This window comes from Diprion similis, chromosome 2 (genome assembly GCF_021155765.1).
Source record: "Diprion similis isolate iyDipSimi1 chromosome 2, iyDipSimi1.1, whole genome shotgun sequence".
In the NCBI taxonomy this organism is placed as follows: domain Eukaryota; kingdom Metazoa; phylum Arthropoda; class Insecta; order Hymenoptera; family Diprionidae; genus Diprion; species Diprion similis.
The window spans coordinates 13,706,216-13,728,882 of NC_060106.1; the positions used below are offsets into that span (position 1 = coordinate 13,706,216).

Below are 22,667 nucleotides of genomic sequence, written 5' to 3' on the forward strand. Positions count from 1 at the left end.
GATTAAAATTGTGGATATGCGGAAACAGCGCCTAATAATATTGCTAAATGTGAAAAGTATCGTGTACCCCGTACAAACTTGTATTTGCAGTATGTGTTCCAGCACAAAAAGCTAGTACAAATTTGTGCAGTACGAAGATATCTTCGATTTTTTTTTTACAGGATAGCTGTTATGTCAGAGCATGTCTGTTTTGATTTCTTATTCCTAATAGTGCTTACACTTGAACCTAACACTTTTTACTACAGTTTTTCTGGAATATCGATTTCAATAAACTCTGTGCTTTAGTTGGTGAGATTTATAGATTAGAGTACTATCTAGTGAAATAATTATACTAGTTATTATAGACAAGAATGGCATACTTGTGTAAAAGTGAAGTATGCAATGAAAGTAAACCATTTTCGCTCATGTCATCAAGGTGCTCAATATTTTAACACGATTTTTCTGTTCCTGTGAAAATAGGCTCAACGAGGAATTCAGAGATTTGCGGTTGCAAGATTTACGTCCATTGGCGACTCTTGGTGTTGGTGGTTTTGGCAGAGTAGAACTGGTACAAATTGCCGGCGACAATAGCCGGTCGTTCGCGTTGAAGCAAATGAAAAAGTCACAAATCGTAGAAACTCGTCAACAACAGCACATTATGTCTGAAAAAAAAATTATGGGAGAGGCTGACTGTGACTTTGTGGTCAAATTGTTCAAAACCTTTAAAGATAGGAAATACTTGTACATGCTAATGGAGGCTTGCCTTGGCGGAGAATTGTGGACGGTATTAAGGGACAAAGGACATTTTGATGATAGCACTACCAGATTCTACACAGCATGTGTTGTGGAAGCTTTCGATTATCTTCATTCGCGGAATATTATCTACAGAGATCTCAAGCCTGAAAATCTTCTCTTGGATAGCCAGGGGTAAGTTAAAATTCTCTCTTTTCAATTTATGAACATTAAAGTACGTACATCGTAGTCCAATTACTGTGAGTTTATCTATGCCGCATTTTGTAACTTAAATCAATTTCTACTTCAGATATGTCAAATTAGTAGACTTTGGTTTTGCCAAGCATTTGGATAACGGAAAAAAAACCTGGACGTTCTGTGGCACTCCAGAATATGTTGCGCCGGAAGTAATTCTCAACAAAGGACATGACATCAGTGCAGATTATTGGTCCCTTGGAGTTCTGATGTACGAACTCTTAACAGGCACACCACCGTTCACGGGAGCCGATCCCATGAAGACCTACAACATAATATTAAAAGGAATAGATGCCATAGAATTCCCAAGGTCTATTACACGGAATGCAACTGCCCTAATAAAAAAACTGTGCAGGTACGATTCTAATTATATTATAAATTATGCACACACTATATTTAGTGTTGGTTGAAAAATCGTAATCCGTACTGAGTCGGCATTGAACGCTGTGTGAGTGATTCACGTATTGAATTATAATTGAGTTCTTAAAATAGTAGATAAACTAAGAGCTATTCATATAATTACTGATTAAATTTACAGGGATAATCCTGCAGAACGCCTGGGATATCAAAAGGGTGGTATTAGCGAAATACAAAAGCATAAGTAAGTAATTCTGAGATGGAGATAAAATTCAGTGTCACCATTTTCATTGAATCTTTAATTTTCATCCACTTTTCGTATTAATTAGGTGGTTCGATGGCTTCAATTGGGAAGGATTGCGCGCAAGAACACTGGAGCCTCCAATCATGCCTCGAGTTCGCAATGCAACAGACACTACAAACTTTGACGAATATCCACCAGATTCGGATCCGCCACCTCTTGATGACGTTTCGGGGTGGGATAATGATTTCTAACCCAAACTCCATGAATAGCCAGAAGGCTCTCTATACAGCTGTTTACCCATCACTCGGATGACCGCGTGGTTGGCAGAGTATATTTTTATAATTAATTATAACTATTGATGACTTGCCTCGAGTATTTTTTGCAAATATCTCATGGCAGGTTTGACACTAAAGAACAGCAATTGGACGGATTAACTTCGATCGCTTTGGTGTGAATGCTGTATCAGGTAGAATAAAACTTGCCACGGTCACTTCTCTCATAGCTATTCCCTAGACGGCAACGCCTTAAGAACTCTACAGGATCTAGGTATCTCATTTTTGAAATTAACTGCAGATGATGGTAATATCATTGATCGATGCGACATCTCTGTGGCGGCAGCTTTTACGATGAGTTTTACTGTACAAGGGTCCATAGATATTTACGAGAATTGAGTAATTGCATTTGAAAAAAATTGTATTCTTTTATACGTCCAAGTTTAGTCTTTTGAGTATTTTTTCTTTTTCGCCAAAAAAATTTAATTGCGCATGTTACAAGTAATTGAATTTGGAATTTAGAAGTTGTAGCTTTAAAATCTGCTGTATTCTCGTCAATTTTCATGTGATCGAAAAAGAAAAAAAAATTACCCGATTATTTTTGGTTTCTCTGCTCAATACGCCTTCAATATTTTTTCATGCAAATTAGACTCGATTGAAGGTTATCAGTTAGTGTCCAATTAGGGATGAGAGTGACTCAGAATATAGTGGAATATTAGAAAAGGATAGTTTGCGAAAAAGACTTTGATATCAGCACAAGTCCGGGTGAGAATCCAATCGTAATTGGCTATGCGGTCTGATGAATGTCTAGAAAGCTTGCTGCTATATTGTAATATGCAGATTAGTTCCTTCATTAAATAAGTGACAAAAAGGAATTATAGGAAGACGATGATGAGGAAAAGAACCAGTTCCTTATTTATCATGTTCAAAACTACCACCCAGAAAGTAGGAAACGTTGATACACTCGACCCACACGATATTTACATACGTACAACAGTAGAAATGATTTCCCGAAAACTGTATCATTGAAAAATAATCAGGATTGTTGTAATTGCTAAAAAAATGTGACGTTTATAAATATGTAAAATTTGTGAGTATCCATAAAAGAATCGTGGTTAGCAACTTCAAGTTAGCGCATGTATGAATCCAAAAAATATAGTATTCAGTTCTGAGCGATTATTCATAATGTAATAGGTATCCAACTTCAGTAGATTAGTAGGTATATACAATGTGTAACATATTAGGGAATCAATGAGTGGGCCTATAGTGATAAATTTGAGGCCATATATACAGTTATAATCTTCTGCATATATTTGTTCATACGCCCTATGCTGTGCAGAGTTTCATTAATCTGTTGGGTTTAATTGTTATTGTTTATGTAAAAATAATCTTTATCTTCGAATATTACCAAATTTCGTTATTGGCTGAGCTACAAGGTTGGGTTTAATAGTGGGATTTGGAAATATGCGTAAACTTGCATCCTTGATCCCTCCACTTTTTACTACTTTTCTTCATTTCTCTCATTTCGTTCAATAGTAAAAATTCATGTTGAAATCATATTATATTTTTTGCGGAATTCATTGCTTGAAAAATAGTGGTGAAGGATGGAGAGACATGGAAAGTTATTTTATGACATCGTTAATGCTAATATCGTTTATTCTTGTAAATAAATTGAATAATTTTACTAAGTTTAAATACGACCAGACTGCAGCTAATTTAGAATTCTATAATTGTTTTATTAAAAAAATATTCGTTAACTATCTCGGAAAATTGGTGAATTTTTGCACATCTGTAATCAAGTCTTAAATCATGTCCCAAGTCGTAACTATTGATCTGTTTTTTTTTCTTCTAATTCTATGTATAATAATTCCTTACAATGCAAACGGGATTTTAAACCATTGTTAGAACTTGATCGCCCACATTTCATTGCCTAAAGATAAACATCAGAAACATGCCAGTGTGCTAAGTGCCATTATTACTTGTAAAAACTATGTAAGTGCGCGGACATGAATACGGAAAATCGTAAAATCAGCTCAAGTTAAAACGTTCTCTTGCCATCTGTACCGCAAGCTGCCGTTAAGAAATTCAAACAAAATATCATTTTAAAACACCATCAAGTCTCACGCACAGGTAAATTAAATTATTTGTTGTTTGAATCATTTTATAGTCTATTATTGTAATTTCATTCTAAATAATTATTTGAAGTAAAAACCATGTAAATAAATATTATAAATATTATGAGAATATAAATGAATAAATATATATTATAAATAATTATGCATGTATACAGAATAAAGTTTTCATAATACGATTATCCATTGTTTTGGCATGTAATATTTCATTCGATATCACTATCTAAGCATAACATATCACAAAGTCCAATTTATTTTTCAAAGATTAGTATTAGATTTTACAAAATGTGCTAAACAATCTGTCATTGCATAGTCAAGGGTTCAACAATTAAAGCTACATTAGTCTGACTCACTAATGGTGTTAAAACTTGGCATGCTCGTACAGCAGTCGACAATATTCAATATATATTTTGTTCATATAGGCAGTGGTTTAACCATCTCAAATTGACCTCCACTTGATCTTGGCAGCTTTGACCAAGGTCAATCGAGTACCAGAAATTAATATATTTTGTGAATCCTTGCAACTTTTGTACAACGTACGTTTTTTTGAAAAGTTTTGTGTTCAACGATCTTCTAAAAAGTTGAAAAAAAAAATTGGCGAATTGAATAGGAGCAGCTTTCCTTGTCAATATCATCAATAATATTCTTATGTAACCCAACATTAAAAATATGAAAGCACACAATAATTGCAGACTAAGCAAGTGAAGGATTACAGTGGCCATCGCTAAGGATATCGGGCCACTACAGTGAATGTTAACATATGAAACATAGAAAACCAATCATAAACCCAGAAGTAATTAACAGCCGACTTTTGGTTTATTCACCACACGTGCAAAAAGTAAAAGCGTTGGTGACAGTAAAGGATATGCAATATTGCTCACGAGTACAAACTTATAGTCTATACACGAGTCACGATAATTTTTTAATTTTTTTTTTTATGTGATGGCAGATTTACACGTTATATTTTCTTATCCATAATTGAATATCTTTTTATTCAGGTTTGGTTCTTCGTAGAAACGCCATATGATACGTCATTCGACCATATCCAACCATATCATCTTTCAGTTTATTTGTTTACGTCAGCAATGGTATGTTCAGGATACTTCCTGGGTATGTGATACGACCGATACGACGCAGACACAACTGAAGGCTCAGTAAGGAACTTCAAAGTGCCGATGACTGTGCTGAGCACGGTCTTCAGTGCGTTGCCGACGGTGGCCAATGGTTGGCCTTTTTTCTTCAGTACTTGATGCCACTCATTCCAACACCTTTTCACTCCCTCAATCCGCAGCCTTTCGACGTTTACGACACAGGGGAGGATGTTTGGCGGTTCGTCTTCAGTCGATTACGGACCGTCAACAGGATCGGACCGTCGCGATCTTAGTGCGAGTTGATGTGAACAAACTATCCAACCTTTGATTTCATCTTCAGCACCAACGGGAATATCTCTCACTGCATTGTGACGTATACGCATTACAAGAGAACTGTAATATTCGATACGTTCAATCAATGGATTTCCTCTAGACATCAATCGGTTTCACAATCAAACTTTTGTCACACTGAGTCGAGTCCCGTAGAATCAGCAAAAGGAACTGACTGTTTCTGTTATCTGCCTGCCGGAGCTCATCAACTAGACGTAAGTGTACGCAGCATCACATAGAACTGGTCAGTATTCTTACGATAATATCTTCGATAATCAGAATTGCGTAATCGGTACGATGGCGTCTTGTAGACATCGCGTGCATACTGCAAATGTTGCATTGCACGCGAGACGAGCGTCGGTCCCATGCCGATTCGAAATCGGTATCAGCAGAGTTGCCGGTTGCCACGAGCCACTGATCCCACCAGGAGGCCGCGTTGGAAGAAATATACATACACATAGTTGCTGATATGGACGAATCTATCAAACTTTCAACTTTTCCTTTTCCGGAATTTTGCTTTTTTCTGTACCTACCGTCCGTGAGCACACACTCCAGGTTCGCGTATGTTTTCAAATGACTTCCGAGGCGAATAATTCTCGTACTACTTTCAAGTGGCGGCGTTATAGTTGAACTGGAAAAAAACAATTTTCATATGAAATGCATTTAATTCATATCGAACGAAATACTTTAATATTGAGCATGACTTTGTCAGGATAATTTAACAATAATATTATACATCATACGTAAATATAATATGAAGATTGAAAAAATAGCGCTACAATATCTCTGTGTACAGTCTCCCCTTCTCAGTCGATTCTGCGTACAAGAAGTGCGCAGAGACGTGTCATAAAAAATCCCACGAGCACTGACCTGGGTTCGGCCTGCCCTGTCTAAAGATTGTTTATCGTTGCATTCGTGTGTAATAACTGGAACCACTGAGATGAGGAACGCCATAAACAATCACATTGTAGTGTGAATAGGAACAGTATCGCTTAGTTGTTTGTTGATTGTAGCAAAGCTTTGAAAAATTATGTCAAGTAAGTTTATCTTAAGTTTCACTATGATTCTCAAGCAATCTAAAGAAGATTGTTTTCTCGTAAACCACGTGTTACGCCTTGAACAGTCGCGGCGTGGGAATAAGGCGGTCGGAACGATTATGTGAAATGTGTTTTCATATTTCAGTTATTAACCTTCATTTTCGATTATAGGTTAGATAGTAAGGAAAACCGATTGCAGATTTTTTGCACAAATCTAATAGAAATTCTGTCTTAATACTATCAGAATTATTCAATTGGGAAATCGCGCTTTATTAGGATGATTAACGAAGTGAACGATTTTTACTTCAGGCTTTATTTAGAAGAAATGATCATGCTTCAACTTGATTTTTGTCACTTAGATATGGCTGATGAACGATTAAGGCCGATCGGACGTGGTGGTCCGATGGGCCGGGGCTCGCTTCTGGATATGTTGAAAAAACAGAACAGCAGAGGAGATGCTCCCATTCCACCTCCAAGTCTCACGCCAGTTGCCGTTTCTAGTCCACTAACTTCGGCCCCAACTTTGGGTCGTGGTCGTGCTGCGCTCTTACAGCTCGTTAAAAAATCGCCTGAAGGGCCAGTTCAAACTGTTCCAAGTTTTGAACCAGCCCCAATATCGACAATTTCTCAGCAACCTGCATCAGCTCAAACATTACCAATATCTGAGCAACTTCCACAAGCTCGCGGCAGAGCGTCACTTCTTGGTTTGATGAAAAAGCCAATGCCGTAAGTCTAACTTTGAGTTATCCATTATGCCAAATCAATCAATTAAAATTGAAGAGATTCATGATCATGAATAATACTGATTTTTTCACACTTTGACATCTTCATAATTTGAACAATGGTTACTTGGGTTCTATTTAATGAAACAGGTTTCAAGGGACGTCGCAAGCTTCAATGCAATACACCCCTCCAGGACCCTCGGGTGACTTACCAAGTCGGGCGATTAGTGCAATGTCTAATCTGACAATTACTGAGTCTGTTGCTGAATCTGAGCCAATATCACGGAAAGGTGTAAGCGGCACAATGTGAGTACAAATCTTTGACTGTAAATATGCTGAGCATTTGTTGAAATTTTTATCTATGGTTAGATTTGTATTAAATATAAAATTATAGAGTTGATATCATATTCATGATCAAAACTGGTGCCTTCATATACTTATAGAGTTAATTTGAGTGCCAATTATATACGCCTGAACGTGGACCAAGGTAGAGGTGTACATGAGTATGAAGTCAAGTATTCTCCTGACCTGGATTCACGTCCTTTACGAAGTAAATTGTTGTACCAACATTCAGTGACCCTTGGTGAAGCCAAAATATTCAATGGAGTAACTTTACACCTCGCCCAGCCATTACCACAAAATGTAAGTATTTCATACTTTGTATGGTAACTTATGGCCATGTTTTTAATCGAGTATGATACTAATGGCAAGGAGTTATGTAGAGGACAGAGCTGCAATCACAACACCCGATGGATGGGTCTATCGTAAAGCTAACGATAATTTTCAAGAAACAGCGTCGACTCGGTGAACTCCCCGGACTATTCAATGTTTTATTCAAGCGTGTAATGTATGCCCTGGATTTGGTACAAATTGGCCAAAAGCATTTCAACTCCAGGGCAGCTCATTCTGTGCCCCAGCATAGGCTGGAATTGTGGCCAGGATACGTTACTGCCATTGACGAATATGAGGGTGGCCTTCAACTTTGTCTTGAGAGCACTCATAGAGTCTTGCGCACAGAAACTGTGCGTGATCTCATGTAAGTGTAACTTGAGGGAGAGTTATATGAGAAATTTACGATTTATGAGGTTTTTTTTTGCTGATGTGACAGTTAACTGTCATCTGAATAATTTTATGTATTTCATTACTAGCAACCAAGTGTATACCAAACATTCGTCTGGTCATTTTCGAGATGCAGTTATGAAAGAATTAATGGGTGTATCCGTATTAACCCGTTATAACAACAAAGTTTATCGTATTGATGATATAAATTGGGATGAAAATCCTCTTAAAGAGTTTACTTTGAGCAAAGATCCACAAAGCAAAATGAGCCTTTACCAGTATTACAAGAATCACTGGAATATTGAAATCAGAGACCAAAAGCAACCTCTCCTGATACATAGAGCAAAAAAAAGACTCCCCTCTGGCGAGGTAAGATAGACATTAAGTCCAATATACTTGAGATTGTTTTTTTAATCTCCTTCAATAAATCGATAATGGTCCAGTATCATATGTTTTCCGCGACAATTATATTAAATACATTGCTTATATTTGAATTTAGTAATAGGGAGTAGTGCCTGATATATTCAGCAACTTGTATACTTTGCGATTAAAATATTTGGTACTTGCAAATAAAAATCTATTCCGTTTCGTTACATGAATCAACAGCAAGTTGAGGAAATTCTTGACTTGATACCAGAGTTGTGCTACCTGTCCGGCCTCACTGAGTCTATGCGACAAGATTTTAAAGTGATGAAAGACGTATCAGAAGTGACCAGAATATCACCTGAGCACCGTGTTAATGTTGCTCACCGGTTTGTTCAAGAAGTAAAGAAAAATGAAATTGCTCGCAAATTGTTAGCCAGCTGGGGATTGAACTTGGCTGATCACGTCGTTGACCTTCCTGGAAGAGTCTTAGCAGCAGAGACAATTTTCTTCGGAAATAACAAACTAGTCAAAGGTTCGGCTAATGCTGATTGGAACAGTGCTGCATGTCGTTTACCAATGCTGAGTACAGTAAGTTCTATCTTAATAATACACATGACACTATAACAAATACTTCAATGGCTTTATAATCAATAAAAAAGTTTCTTTTCTCTAATATTACAACTGATTGAAAAAAAAATTTGGTGAATGGATAATTTTATTCTGTTCAATCAGTCACTAATATAGTTGGTTGACTAGCTCAATATTTCATGTTTGAATTCTCTTCATTGCCTGCTTACTATCAATGAGACCTCACTTAGTCTCTTCCGTTATAGCCTGGTCTAAAAAATTGGTGTCTCATTTACTGCCAAAGAGATTCCAAGTCAGCAGAAGACTTCGGCCAGATGTTCCCAAAGGTCAGTGAGGCCATGGGAATGCAAGTTTCTAGTGGCCGTCTAATTAAGCTAAGAGATGATCGAACCGAAACTTTCCTAAGAGAGTTAAGACAAAATATTGCCCCGCAAATGGAAATTATGGTTATTGTGTTTCCTACACTTCGCAATGATAGATATGCAGCTGTCAAAAAGTGAGTAGAAATACTGACCAAGGTTAACATGGTAGATAACTGAATGTTCATAACCGAACGGAAATATGTTGGTATTATTGTTGTTCGTAATCACTATTTATATATTATTAATAAATTTTTCCCAGACTTTGCTGTGTTGAAATGCCAATTGCATCTCAAGTGATAATTTCTAGAACAATAAATCGTCCAGACAAGCTCAAAAGTGTTACCCAGAAAATTGCCTTGCAAATAAATTGCAAGCTTGGTGGCACTCTATGGGCCTTAAAATCACCCATGGTATGTTGAATTGAAAAATATAAATTTTGTTACATTTATTTTATTCACCCTTTTTACTCGACATTTTTAATTCGTGTCAAGTTAAAAATTGTGGTTTTATACTTGTACAGGATAATGTTATGGTCTGTGGGATTGATATACATCATGCAGGTGCCGGCCAGAGCAAACATGGAAGTGTTGCTGGTTTTGTGGCCAGTCTTGATAAACCTTTCACACGATGGTTCAGCAAAGTTTGTCTGCACAGACCTAATCAAGAGTTAATTGACGCTCTAAAAGTGTGCCTGATTTCTGCATTGAAGGTTTATTTCAAGGTACTTAATGTAACCTCGTAACATGCATTAATTATGTAATGCAACTATTGTGCAATTGCTAACTTTCCGTAGTTTCTTCTTACCTACTTTTCCAAGCAAAAGATTAGACAATACTCACTTTTTGGACAACTCCAATACACTTACTACTCTTACTTACATTACTTACACACGTACCCATTCTCAGGTTAATCAGCGTTTTCCTACTCGAATAATAATATATCGTGATGGTGTGGGCGATGGTCAATTGGAGGTTGTCAAAAATTTTGAAGTGAAGCAACTGGAAGAATCCTTTGTGTTGATTGCCCCAGACTATAAGCCCACGCTTACTGTCATCATCGTACAAAAGAGGATCAATACAAAAATTTTCTTGAACGAGGTGAGAATATACCACGTGTAAATTTGTAAACTTTTACAATCTAGGTATCCGGGAAGTTCGTGTAGTACAGAATACCTGTTGTCGATTCATTGGAAAATACCACTAAGACTAATTACTTCAATGTTTTAATTTTTGTATTACAGGGAAACCGTTTGGCTAATCCTCCCCCTGGAACAGTGGTGGACCACACAATAACACGTCGTAACTATTACGACTTTTTCTTAGTTAGTCAAAACGTTCGTCAAGGTACCGTTTCACCAACTCACTACTTGGTTATTCATGACACAAGTGATATGAAGGCTGATTATGTGCAAAGACTGAGCTTTAAACTCTGCCACATGTACTACAACTGGCCAGGTACCATTAGAGTACCTGCCCCTTGTCAATACGCGCACAAACTTGCGTTTCTAGTCGGTCAGAGTATACAAATGGATCCTGCCCAAATGTTGGCAGAAAAACTTTTTTATCTGTAGGAACTTGCGCCGTTTTCTCGAGTACAGAGTAATTGGCGCAGTTACCCACGTGGGATACACGTGAAAACAAAGTTCATTAGATTTTTAAGACTGTTTTTCAGACTATCGTATACACGATGACCCAAGCATCCTTGAAGCATCGGCTTTTCTATTCAGATAATCCGCGTCTTCCTTCAGTAGACTACGAATTCGTTCGGTAATGAATTTTAATGCAGTATTAACTGAAAACTATCAATGTTTCAATTTATATAAAAAAATTTCGTTACCAGCTCATGTCTACAATACAGGACAGAGCCTTTTTGTCAGTCAGACAAGACCATTACGTGTTGCATAAATACGTAAAGCTAAACTACAAGTGGTTCGTTTTTTTTTCCGTTTTTGTTATTAATAATTTTACTATTATTTAAGAACGAGATCATGTCGTTATGGCATACAATATGTGAGTGTCATGTATGCCACTTACAGATTCTTTCTACTGTCGATATATTTGTGTTTAACATTCGATTCTTAAAAAAAAAAACAAGCCATGATAAAGCTTCAAGGCGAAAATCTAGCATTTCTAATCACTATATAATACTCACAAAAAAATTGATTTAAGTCAAATTTGTTATAGTACCTAAACTAGGATAACTTGAAGAAAGTTCTGTTGTATTCATCAATTAATTTTATTTCTCCAACCTCGACACGTGTCGGATAAACCTAGATAACATTAATATGCTATACCAAATATTATGGATATATCTAATTGTTGTTACCCAACGCTAAAGCTGTGACTAAAATCGTTGATAAGGTCTTACTTATCTTGATATGTCTTCAGAGCTAGGATAAAGATATAATGTTAGTATTACGAATTAATCGTGAACGTAATTACTATTTCCTCGTTTGAATTAATTGTTATCAAAGAGTTATATTATTTCACAACTTTTATAATAATGTAGAAACAAAGAATCTCCATTATTAAAACTCTAAAGAAAGCTAATTTTCGGTATGAAGTGATAATCCAATTTTCTTTGCTCGCGAAAATATATTCTATGTAGAACTCTTTTTTATACAAATAAATTAATGCATACTAATTTTATTGTACCCAATTCCTTACACATGCGTATAATGTTTCAAAGATTAGAAAGTATTTTCAAAAACAAGATAATTAAGGGGTCTGACTGAGCCTGGAAATCACAAATTTTCTAGATGCTTAAAGAATTATTCAACAAAATTATTATGTGTTCATTTTCCCGCGTAAGCTCCTGATCTGAATCGTGAAGTGGAATTTTTTCCATTGCATGACTTGGAGAATCTAAGTGCGAGATTTATTAAGTAGAATGAAAAAGTATGATTAGAGCGATCGAAGATTCGCCTCGTCCGGGAAAAACGATCTTCAACATACCCGTGCGAAAAAAAGGCACAGACGGCACAGAGAATCATTTTACCCGGACCATAGATTTCCTAAATACATTATTAGCATTCTTTACTTCGGGCGAACAATTCTGCTCGCATACACTGGAACACGAGGGGCCCATGTGGCGTATAGCTAGTATCGCGTATCGAGTCGCGCTGCCTTCGGTTGAGCGAGTAGCGCCTGCGTACAGCTTGTTTACAACTGCGGAGCTTAACCATACACATGACCTTTCCAAGATGGATACGAACGCCTATTTTATTGCCTAGCGTGTAATTAGAAAATCTGTGCGTACCGCGGATCTGTGACGCGTTGTTTTGTATCCGTCGTAAGCAGTGGAACGTCGTGTCTTGTCCCTTGATTATCATTGATAATGCACGGGGGTTTGCGGACTCGAATTCGCTCCAAATAAGGAATTTCTGCACTCGTCAAATTTTCACCTCGCGGCAGATGTGACCACTCTATGCATATTTTTCGAATATACCTTTACGAGTGTTTTTATTCGCGGGTGGATCTTACATGTGTGGAAAAGTATTTCAATTTAGATATATTTAGGTATCTGCCTTACATGCCTCTCATTTACCTTACACACGACGTGTTTTGGTATTGCCTCGTATTGCGCATGAAAAATTACCCTGCCCTTGGCAGTAGCCTATTTACTCGGCAAGCATTTTACGCAAGTCGCGATTGTGAGTTCAACCACCCACCCACCTGCGCGTATCGTCCTGCTACTACTGTTCCTCGGCACAACCTGCTTAATTCAAAATTGTACGAATTTTTGACTCGGGCGCGGTTTATGATCGGGAGCATGTAAAGCAACACCTTCGTGCATGTGGAACGGCGGCGTGGAATGTAAATGGTGCTCCTCGTAATCGCCCCCGCGTTCATAATCCATCACCAAGAACGCAATTCCTAACCTCAATTCGCTATCCTCGATCCTCGGGCGGGATGTCTTCGGGCAGGAGCCCAGTTTCCCCGTCGGGCGGTCCGGTCATTAAATCCGGTACCCTACGGAAGCTCAAAACTACCAAGAAGAAATATTTCGTACTTCGCGGCGAGGCTCCCGGATTTAGCGCGTGTTTGGAGTATTATGACAGCAAGAAGAAATTTGAGAACAAGCAGCCTCCGAAACGAAGTATATCATTGCACAGCTGTTTCAACATCAATAAGCGCGTTGACACCAAATATCGTAACGTCATTGCTCTTTATACCAAAGACGAATGCTTCTGCTTGATTCTCGACAGTGAAAAAGAACTCGACGATTGGTTAAACTCTATGCTTCTTCTCCAAGGAGGAGATGTCCCCGATGGCGAACAGCCTCGTCCTACGTTTGGTGAGATTCGTTGCTATTTTCTTTTCGAATTCCATTCAGTGATCTTAATTAACTTGTGTACGATCATCTTTTTTTGCATCAATTTTCAGAACACGTTTGGCAGGTCACGATGCAGAAAAAAGGACTTGGAGAACGCAGAAACATTCAAGGACCATACAGACTATGTCTAACTGATCAAACATTAAGCTTGGTCAAAATCGGAGCTAAAAACAACTCAGACTCCATCGTATTTTCTGTAAGTGAATTGATCTTGATGTGATCATCGTTTATTACAAATATCTTTGTATCTCCTTTTGAAAATTATCTAGCATTGCAGATATATAATATCAGAATATTTCATCAAATACAAATCTCTTTTTCTCATATTCTCATTCATTTCTTTCATGCAGCTGATGTGCATCAGGCGATGTGGCTACATGGATCGCATTTTTTATATGGAGGTGGGCAGGTCGGCGGTGACAGGGGTAGGAGAATTTTGGATGGAAACGGAAGATAGCAACATTGCGCATAATATGCATGCAGCTATTTTAAACTCTATGAGCAACACGAGTAGTAGTAAAGAGGAATTTGGGCCACGACCGAGAACACGCAGTTCCTCGGCAAATGAAGCCAGCAAGCCAATATCTGTACTTCAACGTCGCCCAACTCACACTGGGCAAAAACTGCACGGCTTTTCTCCATCAGGTGAGTTTTGGATTTGATAGTTTTTTGACTTTTTTATATATCGAAGACTTTCTATAGTGTAGTGTCGATGAAAGTTTTTTAACGGTTCATCGCAGAGTGTCACTTAGTTTACATTTTTATTCGTGTGAATAGTTTTCAAATGACGTGTTTATTGTGTGCAACATGTTAGACATTATGATTAACTGTTCCAGTCTAGATGTATTGAATTTTTTCGTAACTTTCAATGTTACTGTCATTATTATTATGATGATGATGATGATTATGATGATGATGATGATATGACAATGATTGTCATATGAAACAAGCTATGATGATGATCATAATGATGACGACAATGATAACCATGATAACCACGATGGCGATGATGGCCATAATGGACTCTGCTGTAATAGTAGTGATAAACACATTAGCTTCCCGAATGTCATTTATGCTGAGTACATACCTTATATATTAACAATCATATAATTTTGTTGGTGGGTTCTAAACAATAGGAATTGGACACCATAATACTTGGAACAAGAATAATAGCAAGTCGCGATCAGTTTTTGTCACATTCTTCAAGAACTTTTCACTTCAGTCACGTTTCTTATTGTACCATAATTATACGTGTATGAACAGTTTCTTCTGCTTTTTTGTACCGCTGTTATATGTCTTATATTAGTGCAAAAACAGAGTGTACTGAATGTTTTTTATATATGAATCATTGCGGTAATTATGTCACATGTTTTCCAATTTTACTGAGGTTAAGCATATAATTTGAATTACGCAGAAGATTATTTGAATGTGAATTCGAATTTGAATCCTAATACACCATTTTGTTATAAGATGGTATATGCTCGTTACTGATCGAGAAAGCTAGGATAGGTCAGAGAATTGTATTCAAAGTATAGATGCATTTATAAATTGATAACTTTGTTCGAGAAGAATGAAAGTAAGATCTGAGATATTTCCTATAACCTACAGTATGATTACAGTTGGTAACGAAAACTTTTATCACAGATTCTCAAGATCAAAGTTATTGAAACCATGTCGAAACAGTAAATTGGTAGCAGTAAAGTCAATAAAAATCATGTGAGAACTAGGATTTCTTCATGTTACAATTTCCAGGGAATTTAGTCCCCTTCAAATTATTACTTTTCTTACTGCTACCAATGGCTTGACCCCAACTAGTGATGCCTCAATAACATTTTCATCACGTATCCGCAATTCCATTCAAGTGGAAGGCAGTCAATACTCATAGGATGTAAAAGATAAAAGTGGTTATACTAAAATTTCTGAACAAAAGATATTACCAAGCATATTGGATCATGCTGGACTTTAAGATCAAGCCGGTCTTTAAAATTTAGACAATTCAATTTTTCGAGTTTCAATCAAATGTAAATTCAGTTCAGTGAACACTGTAATCAATGTAGGCAACAAAGTCGTGGCTTTTTGAAGTGTTTAATTTCTCATCAGTTTAAATCTAAATATTGCTTTGCGATGGACCATGATCAAGTTATGAAGCGCACACGCTTTTGTATTGCCTATGCCATGCGTCGGGTATCGTTGTCTCGAATTGTTAGGACATGGCACAGCACAACTTAGCTTTAGAGTAACACACCTGGGTTGCGGGCTTTACAGAGGAACAGAAGACTTGCAAGGAACAAGCGGATCCGTTGAGGGAGCTGAACAACCCTGCCTCTGCTCCTTCGCAGAGTAGTCATTCACAGAGTATCTCCTCTTCCAATACACTCATGGGTCTGTTTTCTGTCACAGTAGTTGTACAGTCCTCTCTTCTAAAGTGTCGAGTTCATTTGAGATCCAGTCTGCTGATGCTGCTGGTGGCTATGGATTTATTCAATAGCTTGTTGCTCAATCCTTGCTTGCCACCGGGCGTATACGGATCTCGAATAGACTATACATATATTGATTCGACTAGTTTTTGCTTTTTGTAACATCGCTGAGTACGGGAATTTTTCACTTTTGAATAGTAATATTTGGCATAGAGTGTGATTATTTCCATGCTTGGCAGTCGTTGCTTAGAGCATGAACGGATTCCTACAGAGTAATAATCGTACTTATTGATGTTTAATATTATTCACAGGGGTATACGTTCTTTTATGTTGTCTTTTACACAAAAATGGTATCTGGTGGTTTTGGTCTTGGTTATCCAAAATGATCTAATGAATTCAATGTGTCATCACAATCAATCATCACCATTTGAGTTCACTTAACCATTTATGTGTAACTCCAAATTAATTGTGCATAATTAACCGAAAATATTTATTGAAATTCATACAATTTCATTCAATTTATTGTTTTATAAGCTTATGCTGAATTTATACAAAATTTTACAACATTTAAAAGATGGCCAATGCGAAACATTTGATTATTACAACTTTTCATTACTCCATTAAATGATCTAAACTTTCTTTTCATATTTTCTATTGTTTCAATTTATAATCGATTGCCAGGGGTTGGTGAACAAATTTAGCTTACGATACGACTATATATTTTCTACATAAAATGTGCCAATAATTGTATTTTTTTTGAGAAATGCGTACTCAAAAGTTTTTGCCAGGTGACAAACAGTAGAATCTTAATATACATAGGCTGAAGTTCTTTTTCAACCAAAAAGATAAATTTCCGTTGGTTTGTGTTGCATCTATCAAAAATATATTATTGTAATATGTTATTGTGTGATGTGAAGTATCAACGTTGGGTGTTGTCTCATTGTGGCAATGATTGTTAATGTCATTGTGAGTGATAGTCGATCGAAGTAGTCTTCAATCGAGGGTGTCGAGACAGTTAGCTGTATGGTTTACAGCGCTTGCTGCTGCTGGGACTGGGGTTGCTGCAGGACATACTGGGAGTACCTTGACTAATGCCAACACCACCGCGAATAGACGTCGTCACTCAGTTGCCAGTCACCCTCACCCTGCCTCCTCTCAATCTAATCAAATCACAATCACCACCGCCTCGACCACAACTACGACAGCTACCACCACATTATCCCATCAGAGAACCTTGTCGCTGCCCCTAGCTGCTGCTGTTGTCAATCAATCGCAACCATCTAAAAGATCCGTTTTACGCTGTATGTATTTTAGTTTCAATGTAAATCAGCCACACATTTTTTCTTAAGGTGTCGAGCAATAATAGTCGAAATTGCCAATTATGTTAGAATTTTTTTTTATACACTGTTAAATTGAATGATTGAATTGAATATCATTTATGTACATGATTGGATGTTTGGTAGTTCCAAGAGTTGTGAAACTTGTTAGGAATGTTTATCACTGATCATAAATTGTTTGGATTGTCCAGATTCTCAAGAAAATTCTTCACAATAATATTTGTAAATGTTTTTTGTTTCGTATCATGCAATGTTATTCGTATTGTTCGCATTGTTGTATCATAGGTGATTACTTCTAGATGAAGAATCCGAATAACCAAACATGTATTTCAGTGTTAACGTCATATAATAACCTCTGCATGTGGCACAACCTGAGCAATTCGCACAAAAATGATTTATGGCTTACATGTATCCGTAATATGTAATTAACTGTGGTATTAGTTATTAAAGTATACAGTGAGGATGAAAGTTTTCAGTCACTCACATCCTAATAAAAAAAATTTCTTTTCAGTTTATGCAATTTTAATTAGAAGCATTGAAGTTGATTAAATTTTTCTACCATGAAAAAATACGATGAAATTTAATAGAGTACATGAAATTAATTAAATTGTCATGCTATTAAGCATTTTTTTTACAGTTGCGCTTCTCTCTTGACTACTAATCACCAGGCATTTTTTTGATATATTTTCTTTATCTAATGACTATTTTCACTTCTTTAAGTAGCTTCATTTTTTTATTCAATCATGTAATATAATGCTTGCTATAAATATTTATTACTGTGTGTATTTGTAAATGCAAGTAACCAATACTGAGCTAATGCTGGGACAGTGTGCTTTTCGGAAAATTATATTCTTTTGCTTTCCAACTATAATATCAGTAATATTCATTGCAGGTACAACAGGGCGTGAACGATGCGACAGTCTTCCATCAAGAGCACGTACTTCAAGCGAGGGTCATCCTACGATCATAATGGGTCATTCAAGAGCAGCTCACCTTGCACCCAATATACCACGACCTCATTCTATGTGTGGTAAAGGATTGTCCTATTCTCCACCAGTTTCTTCTATGCCAATAAGCCCTGCATCTGGGGCTTGTTCCACGGATTCTGCGGGCTCTTCACTTTCTATGGATGACGGAGGAGAAAGCATTTTGGAGGAAGGGCCAGCCTCCAGATATGGTCATTCACTGACACCTGATGAACCGGTTATTATGGAAGAAAATGGTGATGACTACACTATTTGGTCTTCTGGAAATCCTCAGCATAAATATTCACCTCTATTCAAGTCTCAGTCACCTTCTCAAGTATGTATGTTATTTTAATGTTAAAACAAGAAAAAAAAATTTGACGAGTTTACAATTTTTATTAGATTTTAACCGTTGTCTTGCAACATACTTCTTTTGTTAGTAGGGTCTAGAAAGTACTAAGTAGTAAGTTCACTTGACACAGAAATATTTGGAGATTACTAATCATCTGTTTTGTTAACAGCAGAGTTCTTACATGGAGATGTATAGTCCTTGTGGTTCAAGTCCTGGCAAGGGGGGAGCTTACATGCCTATGAGTCCTGCAACCAATGCTCATTCGCATTCTCGAGCGTCATCCCTCGTGGAGGAAGTAACCACAATACCTGATGGCTATGTACCTATGGCACCTGTTGGCGACGATGGTTACGTTGACATGGATCCTGCCAATCCTAACAACGGCCATTTTCCTGATGATATGTCTCAACATGGAGGTAGCAGCTGTTCAGTCACATCTGGGACTCCCAGTACAGATTTAAGGTTCTCCGAGTATCACCTGGACAAGGTGACCAGTTATCTTGCACCTGGTGAGGACTTACAGTCCAGGCCCACCAGAGCATACTCCGTTGGGTCTAGACCAGAACCTGCCAACAGACAACGCAAGAATAGGTAAGTAGCTTATACATAGGACGACGATTAAGAAACTTTTTTTTATTGTTCTCATTATATTTATACATGTTTTGTTTAGTCTAAAATTGAACCGAACAAATTCGAATGCTACAAGCGAAAAATTACTTTGCTTCCAGACTAGAAATAGCGCAGCAAGAGTCCGTAAGGGTTCGAGCATTTTCGGTAGGAAGTCGATCGAAGAGACCCGAAATTGGGAGGTTAGCAAACGTGGTTGCTACTCCTCTGCCTGTTGGTTCGGATCACTCTACTTCAAGCAAGTCTAACTCCGCCCCACTGTTGTCCAGTTCCTGGGGTCACAACTCTGGTTGCTCAGGGGCATCAGAGCGCATGGAAGACCTTATGGAATTGGATTTTACAAGGCCTAATGCCCTGTCACCTCTATCTTCTCCTGTCTCCTCGTATACCCAGTCGCAAACGCAATCATATTCCACTGCCACTGACACCAGTTCCTATGTCGACATGTCGCCTGGACAGCCACCTGTATCTACTACTGCCTCCTACGTAGATATGAGTGGTCTAAATAAGGTTAGTAATCACTGGAAATATCAGTGAATTTACTTCCTGTGTCGATAATGAAAAAATTTCCTTGATTCATAGTAAATAGTTTCATTTATTTTTTTATCGATGTACTATATTACATTTTCAATTTATCTATTGCAGGCGAATAGAAACAACAACAATAATACCATCACTGCCAATCATAATCACAGTCATGCACCAGCAAACTCTTGCACCCCGAAACCAGTGATAACAACACTCAAGCCAGTAGAAGAGGCTGAAGGGCCTTATCTAGAGATGGGAGGTGTGAGTGAAGGCTGGCACAGACCTGGTTCAAGTCCTAAACAAGTTCCATCTCCCATAAATGATGACTACATGCAAATGAACGGACCTCCAGGTACAATTTGTTTCGAAACGCAAAAAGTTTGCAAAATACGAATATTTCTGAGAATTTCATTGTTTGATTCAAATAATCAAATCCAAAATGCGTAACACCATTTCACTTAAAATATTCAGAGTATAATTGTTAAGGCTCACTTCGATGATGTTAAACTCTCTTTAAGAATGCCAAAAAAATTGAAGTTTGAAACGATTACTTATTTCCTTCAGGGGTAACGAGAACGGCACCTGTCGATTTGCCGCAACCTAGACGCCCGCCGGAAGGCTATGTAGAGATGACGTTCAAACCGAGACCAAGCCCAGTAGCGACACCTGAGCAAGACTATATTAATATCAATATGAATATCGGTGGAAATAGCCTTAATAATCGCAGTGTGAGAGGAGGTAGTCGTAAGGAGAAGTCTCGTTCTCAACCGATTGCGATTCAGGCGGGAAGTAAGCCGGTAAAGGCACCAAGTTTTTTACCGCTAAATGGGAGTCCGACAACCGAAAGCTTGGCGAGTACTCCTGCATCGCCGCCGCGGGCTACTCCTACCGGTTCTTCTGCGACGATATTTCCCTTTTCTTTGAACAGCCCGCAGTCGCCGATAAAACCGTTCACTCCCCAATCCGAGATCGGAAAATCTTCAATGATCGATACGAGTGGTGAATACGCGGTAATGCGACCCACTAGAAAGCTCTCTGTAACAAACTCTGTTTCACTTGTGGACAGTTCGTTGCCTAGAAAAGGCAAAGATATTAATCCAATCAATTCAGCCGTCAAAGATACTGGCCATTTATCATCATCTTCAAACGTTTCTCAAGACCAATCGTTGGTTCCTCTAATCAAACGGTTCGCTGAGTTTACGATCTGTAAACCACGACTAGTTACTGCCTCTCCGACTGCTACAAGTCCTAATACCTCTGTGTTCAAACCGGTGCAAACTAAACCGTCGTCTCCTAAGTTATTTGACGATACTCCTACCCCAACACCCACGCCAACTCCAACCCCCACACCAACTCCAACTCCTACACCCACTTCTTCTCCTCTCGATAGTGAGGGATATGAAAAATTACAACCAGGTGCTAGTATTTTGCACTACGCTAGGTTGGACCTCCCGGAAGTGGACGGGGTACCACCAGTATCCCCTATACCACCCCAGGAGGGTTTCAGCTATGCAGAAATTGACTTTGCAAAGTTGAAACACAACTGAGAGCTAGCTTGAATGGCAAGTACACGCTGTTTGTAGATACCACACACTACTGAGTTTCTTGATTCGTGTTTTGATGATTTGTTACTTATTGCCTGTAACCAAACCATGGGCAGACAGTGGAGAAAAACACTAAACCACCATATTATCGTGGGTATATTAATATTGCGCTTTTTCGTATAAATTATGAAACGCCTGAATACTTTGAAGTAAGCATCATTATACATATACATATATACATACGAAGCATCTATACATAAGTAAATATATAAATATGAATATATATAATATACATATTATTATATACAGTACATATAATAATATTAATAATTAATAAACGTATAATATAAATTAATAAAAGTATTTATTATATCGTTATGAATCCTCGCGTCTGTTGCAATGTGACAACCACGTGCAACAGAATGCACATATGTAATATTAAGATGTATGCTGTACATAGGTATATACCACATAATCGATTTCCTTATCTTATTTTGAACGTTAAGCCACCCGTTTGCGATTATATCTATAAAGTTAAGTATCGTTCGTTGGATTAGTTTTATCAGCTTGATGGATACACTCAGATCTAAAAATGTTGTTTTGGCTAACTTTTATCGGATGGCGACTCATGATTTTTACTTTTGCTGTCAGCTGTTGGACTTAGGGCGAATCAAAATCTGTCTACAACAGAAGGTGACCGATGGCATGCGCCCGGTAGCAGCGACCGACTACAACCACTTTTGATTAAAAATCACCCATATTGAAAATGTGTGTGTAATTTCAAATCCACCTTGTACAAATAACAAGTAACGCGGACAGCTAATCCAGGAAAAAGAAACACTGTACTTTGTTCACATAATTTTCATTGGCAATTAAAAACAACCAGAAAAACCACAGTGTGTTATGAAGATCCTGGTTATCTGTACATTACTTCATTTTTAACCATGATATTTTTTAAATAGGTTGGTACTATCCACTGCCCATTGGCATTCATGTCTAGAAAAAAATGCTGTTATGCCAAGTATACATTTTGTAC

At 37.6% G+C, this 22,667-nt stretch overlaps 3 protein-coding genes across 10 annotated transcripts in view; all 3 read left to right on the forward strand.

Annotated features, from left to right (window-relative positions):
• Positions 1-2,808, forward strand: part of LOC124416370 (cGMP-dependent protein kinase, isozyme 2 forms cD4/T1/T3A/T3B) — a 33,075-nt gene extending 30,267 nt beyond the window's left edge. For all 3 annotated transcript variants that reach the window (XM_046897354.1, XM_046897357.1, XM_046897355.1), the window contains 4 exons: positions 460-906; positions 1,022-1,321; positions 1,505-1,567; positions 1,653-2,808. In XM_046897354.1, coding sequence (XP_046753310.1) covers positions 460-906; positions 1,022-1,321; positions 1,505-1,567; positions 1,653-1,818 — 976 coding nt within the window. In that variant the 3' untranslated portion in view covers positions 1,819-2,808. The remainder of the gene's footprint in view (positions 1-459; positions 907-1,021; positions 1,322-1,504; positions 1,568-1,652) is intronic.
• A 2,459-nt stretch (positions 2,809-5,267) lies between these two features.
• Positions 5,268-12,265, forward strand: LOC124416369 (piwi-like protein Ago3). 2 transcript variants are annotated; one of them, XM_046897353.1, is made up of 12 exons: positions 5,268-5,636; positions 6,789-7,155; positions 7,302-7,457; positions 7,595-7,793; positions 7,874-8,187; positions 8,300-8,579; positions 8,817-9,164; positions 9,410-9,660; positions 9,786-9,936; positions 10,047-10,247; positions 10,432-10,623; positions 10,767-12,265. In XM_046897353.1, the coding sequence occupies exons 2-12, from the start codon at positions 6,791-6,793 to the stop codon at positions 11,094-11,096; spliced, it is 2,787 nt and encodes a 928-aa protein (XP_046753309.1). In that variant the 5' UTR covers positions 5,268-5,636; positions 6,789-6,790; the 3' UTR covers positions 11,097-12,265. The 2 variants fall into 2 exon arrangements, with proteins under 2 accessions (XP_046753309.1, XP_046753308.1); XM_046897352.1 differs by lacking the exon at positions 5,268-5,636 and adding an exon at positions 6,408-6,429.
• Positions 12,266-12,656: 391 nt separating this feature from the next.
• Positions 12,657-21,963, forward strand: LOC124416368 (insulin receptor substrate 1). Of its 5 annotated transcripts, none has more exons than XM_046897345.1 (10): positions 12,657-13,822; positions 13,912-14,057; positions 14,212-14,506; positions 16,127-16,243; positions 17,313-17,579; positions 18,508-18,917; positions 19,102-19,523; positions 19,661-20,069; positions 20,205-20,439; positions 20,652-21,963. In XM_046897345.1, the coding sequence occupies exons 1-10, from the start codon at positions 13,438-13,440 to the stop codon at positions 21,632-21,634; spliced, it is 3,669 nt and encodes a 1,222-aa protein (XP_046753301.1). In that variant the 5' UTR covers positions 12,657-13,437; the 3' UTR covers positions 21,635-21,963. The 5 variants fall into 5 exon arrangements, with proteins under 5 accessions (XP_046753301.1, XP_046753302.1, XP_046753303.1 ...); XM_046897346.1 differs by having other exon boundaries at positions 12,658-13,822; positions 19,105-19,523; positions 20,652-21,962; XM_046897347.1 differs by lacking the exon at positions 16,127-16,243 and having other exon boundaries at positions 12,658-13,822; positions 20,652-21,962.
• The last annotated feature ends 704 nt before the right edge of the window (positions 21,964-22,667 follow it).